The 12,722-nt window shown below is 43.1% G+C and overlaps 1 protein-coding gene across 1 annotated transcript in view; it reads right to left on the bottom strand.

The window, feature by feature from the left end:
* Positions 1-6,125, bottom strand: part of LOC135100534 (EGFR adapter protein-like) — a 57,178-nt gene extending 51,053 nt beyond the window's left edge. The window contains exon 1 of the mRNA XM_064003510.1: positions 5,289-6,125. Coding sequence (XP_063859580.1) covers positions 5,289-5,459 — 171 coding nt within the window. The 5' untranslated portion in view covers positions 5,460-6,125. The remainder of the gene's footprint in view (positions 1-5,288) is intronic.
* Between the last annotated feature and the right edge of the window lie 6,597 nt (positions 6,126-12,722).

Raw genomic sequence — 12,722 nt, 5'->3', positions numbered from 1 at the left:
TGTGTGTGTGTGTGTGTGTGTGTGTGTGTGTGTGTGTGTAAAAGTAACGAGCGTCATGACCAAGCACGAGCTGCGTATTTTCTGCCTGTCTCTCCCATACCTCTCAGCCTCGAGGCCAAGGCCATTATGGGCCAAACCAACGGGCGACCCTCTAAGGGGATTTGTAATCACCTCCGAAGGTTCTGCCGAGAGTGACCTATGAAATGATTTAATATCTGGTTGGAAGTGCGGCTCCGGGCGGGCTGAGTATAGAATTTAAGTGGAAAAGATCTAATCACGGATGAGTAGTGAAGCGCAGCACATTTTTTCAGCCTTACGGGAACAAGGCAGACCTTCCCAAGGGGAAAAACCGACATGTAATTAACTTTTCCTCGGTCCAATCCCTCATCACCATTCAGGAATGTGGCTCACCAGCCTTGACCAAGTTCTTCCGAATGCCAGTTGACATAGTAACAGTGATAACACAAAAGACACTAATAAAAACAGGAAAACCAACGACGATGACAAGAACAATACTGCGAATGATGACTTATGAAAGTGACGAAGATGAAATTGAGTTTAGTATAAATGGATGTTAAAGATAAACTTCCACTCATCTGTGATTAAAATTCACAATACAATTGTACTCTCGTCATTTATGACAAAGGATCTTAGTATGCAACATAAGATCCTTGCTGTCTGGAGGCGACGTCATTCACTCCATCATGACACCTGATTTTATGCCACTCTACTCCCTGGTTCTAATCACTCATATAGCTTCTCCTTTTCATTCTCTCTCTCTCTCTCTCTCTCTCTCTCTCTCTCTCTCTCTCTCTCTCTCTCTCTCTCTCTCTCTCTCTCTCTCTCTCTCTCTCTTCGAACATTATGATAAATATTTATCTTTCCTCTTATTTTTAAAAGCAATGTTAAATTTCTTTACCGCGTCTCGAACATAACATTTGAGATTCTAAATCATTCCCTCTCTTTCTCGTCTCGTGTCTCCGCTACCACAAGAATACCCTGAGGCAGCAGCGAAAAGATTACAGCATAGTTACAACAATTTTTGAATGTGAAACCCTGAGAGAAGGGATAAGTTGCCTTCTGCGTGGGAAAAACTGACCTAAAAACTCATTGATTTATAGTGAGTCCGGTCCGCCCACATGAGAGAGAGAGAGAGAGAGAGAGAGAGAGAGAGAGAGAGAGAGAGAGAGAGAGAGAGAGAGAGAGAGAGAGAGAGAGAGAGAGAGAGAGAGAGATGGGGGGGAAGGAACTGTTTCAGCGTTTTCATCTCGACACTTCAAGCATAAAATTTTCAGCGAAGTACTATGAAACACGAAAAAGAAAACGAAAACTAAACAGCGCACATCAAAGTTTAAATCAGCCACGGAAAGCTCAGACGCCGCTCCTTTCCTTTTGTTGCTCCTACGTGTGTTTCCCAAGCTGGTGTCTTTGCTGCCGCACCAGACAAACCCAGGCCCCTTCGTCCCCAGCCTTCCTTTCACCGGCCACCATCACCCGCATACCCGGCGGTCCATCATAAAGGAAAGGTTTACGTAGCGTCTATAAAAGGCCTTGCCCCTTTCATTCCAATTCCATGAGCCTTCTGCCACTCCATCACAATGTCCATGAACCTCATTATTCAATCTTTTTTTTTTCGGTATTCATAAAGGCCAAGTGATTTTCTTTTAACTGCATTTCAATAGCTATATGTTTCGTTAGCGTATCCATTTTCCATCTAGTGGTGTTGTTCCTGTCCTGATTTGTCCTCTATTCTTCTCATCAAATTCGTACTCTGCAATGCTCTCATATCAGGATTTCAAATGCCAGAGATGATTTTGTCGTGTTCTCATGAGTGTTTTTCCCACTCGTGACGTATATTCCTACTTTCACTAACACTGAAATCAGGAAAAAACATCCATGAAAACCCAAGCTAACTTCTAGGGTCTGGGAAATGTTGTCGAGTTAAGTCGGTGAAGTGTTTGAGAGTCCGGCTCTCAGTCTTAGTTAGGGTGGACCTGTGAACCTGTGTACGCACCATTCCCCGCGTCGTGCTTCCTCCACTATCCCCATCCTCCTTTACCAAATACCGATCTCCATCCCGCCTCATCCCTCCACTGCCCACTCCCTTCGGAATGGCCGCAATAAACTCTCTACAACCTGATATTACTTCCTTGTTTTCTGATGGTCAGTCGAGAGGGTCGCGGGGTCAGGCCTGGAGGAGGAGCGGGGAGGGGGCGGTGGCGAGCAAAGGGACGAGCCTGTAGGGAAAGGGGTAACCTTGGGTGGGGGAAAAGATAATTTTCTCAGGAAGTAGGAAGGGTTGACGGTAAAATATTCTGGGTGGAAGTTCATGTATATAATGTTGGCCAGAGGTAAAGAAGAAGAAGAAGAAGAAGGAAAAAGAAAGAAAAAAAAAGACAGCATAGAGGAAGAGGTAGAATGAGATTAAACTGGATGAAAATCGCATCTAATTAATGAACCAACATATCCATGCGTGCGCGCATCAGCAAGCGCGCACGCATGCTCGCACGCACGCCCACCCTCAAACACATACACACAACACACACCAGCCATGCAGAAACTTGGAAAATGCTAAATAAACCGAAAAAAAAAGAAGTAAAATCAAAGGACGCATGAAGCAGTATTAGAAGAAGTATCATCATCATCAACAACAACAACAACAACAACAACAACAACAACAAAAACAAACAGCAGCAGTAGCAGTATAAGTAGTATTAGAACAAGAAATAGCAGTAACAAGAAGGACAACGACGATGACAACAGCAGCATCATCATCAGCTATACTCGTACAGTATGGTGATGGAGGTAAAAGTGAAGGGAAGCGAAGCTGACAGGTGACCCTCTTGTTGGACGAGCACATCTGAGCCACGCTGATGGAGTGTAATGAGATGTATACTAGTGAAAGGGAAACCTTACTCGCTGCGGATAAAAAACAGATGTGAAAGGAGGAGGAAGAGAGGAAGGCGAAGAAGCATGACGGAGTTAAGAGACACACGTGGGCAGTGAAGTGAAAGCGCTTGAGATTATTAAACAAAACAATGTTGAGAGAGAGAGAGAGAGAGAGAGAGAGAGAGAGAGAGAGAGAGAGAGAGAGAGAGAGAGAGAGAGAGAGAGAGAGAGAGAGAGAGAGAGAGAAAGGTGGATGGGCAGGGAGGAGGGCGATGGGAAAAGGTAAGCATGAATATATAATTTGGCAACTTTCTGGCCACTTTCCACTTTTTCAGGCAGTGAAGGGATCGGAGCCTGGCCAGGTGGGGAGGGAACGCTGCTCCTAAAATAATAATGAAATATTTGCAATGTTGAAATTCAAGAAATGAAGTTGGAAAGTGAAAACATTTCGTGGAGGGGGATTATTTTTCTTACGGTGAAACTTCAAGAACTTACTCGGTCGAGAAACGTGATTTTGTGGTAAAAGACGAGAAAAAAGGTGAACAGTGCGAAGAGTTTATGAGTGCAGTTCATGATGAGAACACAAGTTGACTCTTTAGATTCTTGATTTAATTATTCACTGCCTTCTCGACTCCTGCAGAACTGTACTACTTTCGCTTCCACGTGCCCTACATTCCCATGATACTGGAAACAAGAAGCGAACTTAAAATACAAATACAGTAAGTGTAAGAAGTGGAGTTTCACTTGGCAACTCCTCTCTCTCTCTCTCTCTCTCTCTCTCTCTCTCTCTCTCTCTCTCTCTCTCTCTCTCTCTCTCTTCAAAAGTCACCACCATCTCCCAGGCGGTGTAATCATCATCACCGTCACCTGCCACTGCCTGGACGCCTCAAGGGTTGACGCCTCGTGGACCGTTACGCCATCAGTCCGTTTTCATTTGTGACAATTATAGTGTGTGTGTGTGTGTGTGTGTGTGTGTGTGTGTGTGTGTCACATACATGAGTACAACCGTGTAGTTCCTGTTGTGAGAGTCGAGGAGCAGACTCACGGCGTGCATCGCATACCATACAGTACAGTCCACGCCCACGGAAGGAAGTTGGAGAAGAGCAGCTTCCATTCTAATACTTTGTTCCTTGCGCATCTTAAAATCATCCACTTTCTCATTCCTTCACACACGCACCTGCTTCCCTCGCCGTGCATCATCTTTGTAGCTTTTTCATATTTTGTGTTCATTCCTTCTTCCTCAAGCTGCACGTAGGCGCCTTTCTTTACCTTGTGCTTCTTTTCCTTCTGCTGTGTCCACTGGTTATAAATACCTGGTCTGTGACCTTTGAAATTATCTTCCTTTACTCGACTGCCGCACTGGATTGCCTCGCTCAACCTTGGCTGGCCGCAAGGTTACACCACCACGGCTGCGGCGCTGCCATCGTATGGAATCCGCGCCTAAAGGAGTATTTTTTTTTATTTCATTAGTAGAGACGCGAAAGTTTCTGGGACACGCAGGCATTCTGGGATTACAGTTACACGAGTTTGTTACACTCGCAGGTGTTTTTTTCTTTTTTTTGTTTTACCCAAGGGAAGGAGAAATTGGTAGCTTGAAGTGGTGTTATTACCAGAGCCAGCGAGGCGTGAGTGCTTGAGATTTGCAAGGGAAATATTCGATGTTCACTAACTCCATTTTCTCGAGACGCCTGGTCGATACAGTGGAGAGGGTCCCCCCGCAGGTTGCAAGCCTGCAGGTACGCAGCTTCTTGGCTGCACTGACGCCGGGTGTAGCCTACAAAATCAACGGCTGAGTCACGACCTGGCCCCGAGACACGAACAGTCACCCAGCACACCCACGCGTTCCCAGGTGGAGTAGCACCACCTCCCACCACCACCAGCGAGCAGATGCACACACTTCATAATAGAGAGGAAAAAATAAGAGGCTGTAAGAAAATCATAAGACCAAGCCTAAAAAGTGTTATAGTGAACAGGGACTTCAGGAAGCCCTTAACTCCACTTGGTCCTAACAATATGGATCTACCTGCCTGTGCTTACCACAAGCTAAATGTTTGAGTAAATGATATGACTGGCCAACCTGCTTCATTCATCTGCCGCCCAATTACCAAACCAGTGCTTATCTGTATCAGTGTTAAATCTAAACTTCTCCACTTGATAGTTGTTAATTCGCCTCAGTCCAGTTCAGGAGTATTTGAAGACCTTGGTCACATTTTTTAACATGTAACTGCTACTGGCGTGAAGGCTGGGAACTGGACGGCTTGGACCTGCCTTTACAATCACAGCTACTGTAGTACACTATACTACATACTAGCGTGCACCGATACACAGATGTATGTAATGTGTGACCCCAAATACTCTGAGAGCCTTGAGGCAACATACAGTTCGAATATTATAATTACCTGTAATTTTTGGATGTGTCCGCAATGACCACAAGCATAGGAAAGATAATCTTGAAGCGACTCCTGTAGAAGCAGCCTCGAGTAGTCCTTTGAACCATATTCTTCGAGTAGCTTCTTGTACTTCCCCGAGAAGAGTGGGTTGAGGTTCTGCCAGGCCTTGAGACGCCCCATCGTGCCTTGCTTCCCGCGGGTTTTCACAAACGTCTCGCAGTGCACAACACGCTAACCTTGCGGGAATGCTGTAATCACTGATCGCACCCCGTGTACAGGAATCCTACCATATTTCCGGCGTTGCAGAGCTCACGGTGCAAAAGGCGTGGGGTTATGGACGGGTAGCAGCTACAAACCAGCGTCCTCACATGGAGAGGCGGGCGGGGTTCTCAGAGCTGGACCTCCGTCACCTGCCTTGCACACAAACGTTAATCTACCTCAGGTGAGAACTGGTACAGGTAGGAGCATTCCATGACAGTGACAACAGCGAGATATTGACGTGGTGTCTCGGCACTTTCGTTAAAGACACAGACGAGAAGTATACTGGCGTCACTCACAGTTGCCGCCTTGACACCGCACACACAACTAGCAACACCTGCTTACACATATACGCAGTACACATACGCCCAAGCGAGTATCACATGGCTGACACCACAGTACGACTGAGCACACACACTTCTCAGTCCAGCAACGGTGCTACGTGAATTTCATACAGATTTTCAGAAGAAACAGACCAGCATAGATCATCGCAGGCCGCGGAAGGCGAGCGCGCGCATCTTTCCACTGCGAGAACCGAACTCAGACTAGCGCTGCCTGGCTCGACACAGCACTGCTCCAGTCAGGACGAGTGTGTCGGGAGGTGGCGGGCGACTTGCAGGGGGCGAGAGAAGATGCCACGTTGTCTATTTTCACGTTACAGCAACTGTATCATTATTTTTCTTTCCACAGCATCGCTCTTCTTGCATTCACTTTCTCGTATTCTTTACCTGCAATGCACCTTAACTTTCTATAATCTAATCTTCGTTATTTTTGTTATTATTTCATTTGCGACTACAGTCCATTGCGTCACTGTGCCCTGTCATGCGTTCGTTTTCATTTCCCCTTCCTCTAATTAATCCCTGTCACACAAGTTCACCCCGTGCTCGAAGGCTGCAATTATATATGTGCACCGTGAGTCATGCATCTGTATTTCATTACTCCATACTAGGCGTTGCTTAGCTGCATCGCGACCACTTCTCAAAACACACACACACACACACACACACACACACACACACACACACACACACAATTTCATTCAAATTTGTTACATCCTTTCACTCAGTTGTTTTTATTTCACTTCGGAGAGGGAGAGAGAGAGAGAGAGAGAGAGAGAGAGAGAGAGAGAGAGAGAGAGAGAGAGAGAGAGAGAGAGAGAGAGAGAGAGAGAGAGAGAGAGAGAATGAAAACAACAGTAAAGGTGAATGAGTCATAATACTTCACCGTTGCCTCATAACACACATGGGATGGGAAGGAAGGAATGAATAAGGAAGCACGTATGGACTTTTGAGGGTTGTGGGAACTGCACGGGTGTTGTGAGATGACGTGCAGATCAACATTCCCACGACTGAGGACCAGCGCGCCTCCTTATGCCCCTAAGCGGAGTGAAATATGTGCGTGTGCGTGTGTGAGTGAATGTGTGTGGTGAGAGAGAGAGAGAGAGAGAGAGAGAGAGAGAGAGAGAGAGAGAGAGAGAGAGAGAGAGAGAGAGAGAGAGAGAGAGAGAGAGAGAGAGAGAGAGAGAGAGAGAGAGAGAGAGAGAACTGCTTCTTTCTGTTTACATGGCCTAATTACTAATAAACATACTGAACTTCATTAACTCACACGAAAACACTTACTTAATTATAACACAAAATAAATTTACACTAGAAAGTTGATAATGTAAAATAAAAACACATCAGAATATCATATCATTACAAAAAAAAAAAAAAAAAAAAAATACATCTACGACACTTTACAACCATAACTCAAATAAACACAAGCAAGTTGATCACGTGACACAGAAACATAAGTCAAAATAATACATCGTTATTATATAAAAACTAAAATTACTACTCCCGCGACACTAATTCTTGCTCCTCTTCCGTCTCTTCTTCCTTTTTCTCCTTCAGTCAAGTTCCTCCGTTCGGTAAAGTCCTTCACGCTGCATCGAGCATACCAGAGTCGTAAAGAACCCCACGCCTCCCTCCATCTCTCCTCCTCCTCCTCCTCCTCATGCTCTTCTCCTTTCTCCTTTCTCCATGCCACACCCAGTATGCTAATGACTCTCCAAACTCAAATTTCTCTCTCTCTCTCTCTCTCTCTCTCTCTCTCTCTCTCTCTCTCTCTCTCTCTCTCTCTCTCTCTCTCTCTCTCTCTGCTCATTATCCTCTGACAATGTTTGAACGATATTTCTAACTCTTCGCTCTCAATTCTTCTCCCGCCTGTATGATTTCTGGGTAAGAATAATGGTGGTGGTGGTGGTGGTGGTGGTGGTGGTGGTGGCGATGGGTGGGGATGATAATGATAATAATGGTGGTAGTGGTGATGGTGGAACGAGTAATATAACAGTAGTACCAGGAATAAAGAAACAACAACAACAACAACAACAACAACAACAACAACAACAACAATAACAACAGCAAGAATATTAATAATACTTAATAATAAAACACTAAGCAATCATTATTATAAGTACTAAACAAAACACGTATATTTTTACAACGATTCTAAATAATGTACTCTTAAATGCTGCTTTAAATTTCTGAAAATACACATATTTTCCGGGCATCAACTTCCATAGTGGTGATGCTTCGAAAGGAACCAGTGGCAGCCAAAGGAATGTCCTTTTCGCTATGTCCCCACAGAAGACAATTGTGGCGCAGTCAAGGAGCATCCTATAGCACCAAGGAGAGGATTGCAACGTCAAGGAAGAAATGAAAAAAAAAAAAAAAAAATGTATGGCGTGAAACAATAGAAATCTTTTGAAATGGATTGAAAATATAATAAATAAAAAAAGAAAATAAGATTAATTAACAAATGAAAAAGATAAAATAAAAGAAAGAAAATAAATACATAAATAAATGATTTTAAAAAGGTAAATATTTCTTCCAGTACAAGGCAACGAAACGAAATCTTCTATCCTGTGTGTTTTGCTAAAAAAAAAAATAAATAAATAAAATAAAAGTAGTTACCCGTCATAGGCCGAATGCCTTTCTGCCACTTGGTACTCCACTCATAAAAGAGACCAAGTCGAATTGAGCAGTTTGTCCCAAACTAGTCGTGATGATCGACAATTTTGGACATCCCTCAGAAGTTTGATGACTACAGGAATGAGAGATCAGTAAAAATTGAGCCTATAAATTTATAATAGAACAAGGAAACTAAAAATACCTTATGCTGCCATGTTTGGGTGTATAGACACAAGTCAGCTTCTGACTCTGCCAACTTTGCCGAGCGAAACGCGATTAACTGACAGCACCGTAGTGAACCGCCTTGGGGGCTGTTTGATCCACCCCGGGCAGATCATGAACTCCAGCAAGATATTATAAACCCAGCAAGAAAATCATGAGTCATCTCAGTAATACCATGAGCTGCCTGAGGAACGCCCCAAGATGCCCCAGCCACGCCATAAACTGTATCATGAACATTGTGATCTCCTCACGAACATGCCAGAGTAAACAGACAAAGACGCTACGCGATGGCCGCCAAACAGTCACAGGTCAAAGTCTGAAAAAAAAAAAAAAAATTATGATCTCTGCTGGTTGCTATTCTGGTCTCTAATAACATCTCGGTACAAAAAAAGAAAAGTAAAAAAAAAAACCCAGCGGAGTCCTTGCATTTTTCTGCTTGCTATACTGTCTGTTCACGAGAGCACTGAATTATCATGGGAAATGTGAAGGGAGACATATTCTTAAAAACTCCTTCACAACGGATCTGAATATTATCTTTTTCAGAAATAAAAAAAGAAAACATGAATAAAACAAGATTTCCTTATTTTTTTCCTCCAGCATTCTACCAATTATTTTCTTTCGCCGTGCTCCGCCTCTGCACCTGAAGGTTTCAACATTGCAGAAAAAAAAAGAATCTTGAAGTAAATTTAGGAGGCGAGATGAAAGACGGGAGCAGGGAACAGGGGGTGAGGGAGAGAAGGAAACATAAAGTAAGGAGAAGAAGGTGAAAATAAAACAAAGGGATAGATGAGGAAGAAAGGAGAGGGAGCTGAGAATGTTGACGCAAGATAGTTGTAATATTGAGCAGCATAATCTATTTCATAGTTTAGTACAAGTTCTTTTGGCAACTTTCAATCCTTACCATATAAATCGTCACAATCAGTTTAACTCAGTACTGTGAGCAGGGATTTCAAAGTGCGTAAATGACCGACAATCTTAATCTTGATCCTAGTAGCATTTCGTAAAGGGCTTTCATTGGGCAACTCGCAAGCATTTTCTTTAGTCCGGTTTTAACAATGTTTCTAGCTCGATATTGGACTTATAATGTCATTTCGATACATTTATTTTTCAATACAATCTATTATTACACGCACACTTTCAGCATGAGTGTATCTCTTAGCAAGGTATAGAAAGATGGATTTGAAAAGGAGAAGGAGAAGGGATAGGAGGACCAAGTACAAGAACAAGGAAGAACGGGAGGAGATGAAGACAAGAGGAGAGGAAGAAGAGGGAGAATGGTTAATGAAGGGAAGGGCAACAATGGGTATCTGATGGCTTTCTGGCCTAATCACGTTGTAAAAAAATCTGGTAAAGAGCCTTTTATAACTTTTTGATAACTTTTTTGTCGGCCTGCATCATCTTTCGCTCCCTGTTCATCCTATAGCTTTTTTTATTCGTTTTGCAGTGCCTCTTTGCTGACAACAGTTGATGAGTAGCTATATGAACAAGCTCATGCGCTAGTCTAACTTATGTACGAATGTCGATAGCGGGAGGAAACTATAGGCAGACTTAGTTTAATTAGAGAGCAAGAGAGCAAGAGTAAATAAAGAAAAAGCGCAACAGTGTAAGTGACCTGTTTTTAGATCTGTAGTTACTGAAAAGCTAGTCATAACACGATGGAGCAGAGGTATGTAAATGTGGACACTGAACAAGCTCTTCAGCAGGAGAGAATGAGAATGTCACTTCTGAAGGAATATCTAGATTGGTGACAAAAGGACGGCCACTCTAAACCAAACTCTTGAGCAAATACTGAAAAGGATGATAGTTCCCACGATGCAATTAAGGCTGAAAAGAATAGAAGTTGTGTAAATGACTGACTTCAGAGAGAGAGAGAGAGAGAGAGAGAGAGAGAGAGAGAGAGAGAGAGAGAGAGAGAGAGAGAGAGAGAGAGAGAGAGAGAGAGAGAGAGAGAGAGAGAGAGAGAGAGAAACATGCATAGGCAGACACACAAAATAAACGAAACGAAATAAGGTAAACAAAAAAAAGAGAAGAAGAAAAAAACAAGAAATAAAAGACAACATGAAAAAAAACAACAATAAAAAATAAAGAATAAGAGACTTCAGTTTTTATCATGTACCATCTTATGCAGCATCCAACACCCACTCCTCCCGCTCCCTCCCGTTCATTCCTCCCCGCCCTTCCGCTTATCGATCCTTTTCCGGCGGCTGCAGCGTCTCCTCCACCCGCCCCTCCTCTCCACAGCAGCTCTTCATCTTAATACGGATGTGGTGACGTCATCAACTCCTATTACCTACGTCACATCCGGCTTTCTGGTGTCTGACTTGTTACGAGACGAGGAGGAGGAGGAGGAGGAAGAGGAGGAGGACGGGAACATCAAAAGACGATGGAAGAATAAGAGGAAAGAGGAAGAAGGAGAAGATCAAGAAAAGAAGGAAAAGGAGTTGGAGGAAGAGGAGGAGGAGGAGGAGCAGGCAAGATCATCTAAAGAAGGAGAAGGAGGAAGGAACATCTATATGAGGAGGAGGAGGAGGAGGAGGAGGAGTAAGAGAAAGAGAAACATGGGGGAAGAGGAGGAGGATGAGGAGGAAAGGAAAGAGTAATAACATAAAGGAATAAGTGAGCGAAAATTGTAGATAATTTAAACATTCGTCTCACCCCCTCAAAAAAAAAAAAAAAAAGGAAAAGGAAAAAGAGAGAGAGAGAGAGAAAAAAAAACACACGAAAGATAAACCGAAATTTTGATGAAGACAACAACAACAACAACAACAACAACAACAACAACAACAACAACAACAACAATAAAAGCAATAATAATAATAATAATGATAATAATAATAATAATAATAAAGTACATCAATAAAGACAAAGGAAAACAATAATCATGTTAAGAGAACTGGTCTGGTCTGCCCCGCTGCTCCCTGACCCTCCTGACCTTCCCACACTCACCTCGCCCTCACCTCTCCCTCACATCTTCCTCCACCCTTTCCCCCTCCCCCCACCCGTAGCCTTCACCCCCTCTCACTCTTTCTTTTCTCCCTGCTTCCCAAACGCATCCTCCTCCACCTTCACTACACAAATTTTCCTCACTTCCTTGTATTTCTCCCCCCCCCCACTTCTCTCTCTCTCTCTCTCTCTCTCTCTCTCTCTCTCTGTTTTATTAACGTACCTTTTCCTTCCTTTTTTCTTTCTTTTTTCCCTTTCTTTTTTTCCTTTTTTTCGGTTCCTCTTCTTTTTTTCCTCTGTATTTCTGTGTAATTGATTCTCTTCTTCATCCTGCTTTTGTTACGTGTTCTGTATTGTATTAATAGTGTATTTAGACTTTTGATTCTCTCTCTCTCTCTCTCTCTCTCTCTCTCTCTCTCTCTCTCTCTCTCTCTCTCTCTCTCTCTCTCTCTCTCTCTCTCTCATTTATACACACTATTCTTTCATTATTCTCCATTCCTCACACCCACACATAAATCGCCACCAAATGAACCTGCACTCTCCTCCTCCTCCTCCTCCTCCTCCTCCTCCTCCTTCTCATCCTCTTCCTCCTGGTTCTCTTCCTCCTAAGGGTTAGTGAACTTTCATTATACTCAAATCGTACGTATATCTTGCCTACATATCTGAGTGACCCAAACACCACCACGTATCGAATCAGATATGCGGGATGCGTTTCTTTGCAGTTACGTTTAATTATGTTCATCTATGTTTAGTCTTCGGTTCTCGTGGGTTTCCGTAAGTTTTGGGAAGTTTCCTGCCGAAGAGGTTTGGTTTCTTAAGTTTACGTTTATTCAAGAGTCTGTGGTGAATTTTTATTTATTTATTTATCTATTTATTTTTTTATGTTCAGCTTTGTTTAGTCTCCGTTTTTGTTTGGCCATAAGTTTCGGTAAGTTTCCTGTTGAAGATTCTTGGTATTTTAGTTTATGCTTGTCCAAAGGTTCGTAGTGTAGGTTTTAATGTTGATCTCTGTTTAATCTCCAGTTCTCGTGGGTTTCGATAAGTTTCCCGTCGAGGATTTCTTGGTTTT

The sequence above is a fragment of the Scylla paramamosain genome, chromosome 5, assembly GCF_035594125.1.
Source record: "Scylla paramamosain isolate STU-SP2022 chromosome 5, ASM3559412v1, whole genome shotgun sequence".
NCBI lineage: Eukaryota > Metazoa > Arthropoda > Malacostraca > Decapoda > Portunidae > Scylla > Scylla paramamosain.
The sequence above is the reverse complement of the archived record's forward strand: the minus strand, read 5'-3'. Positions and strand labels throughout refer to the sequence as shown.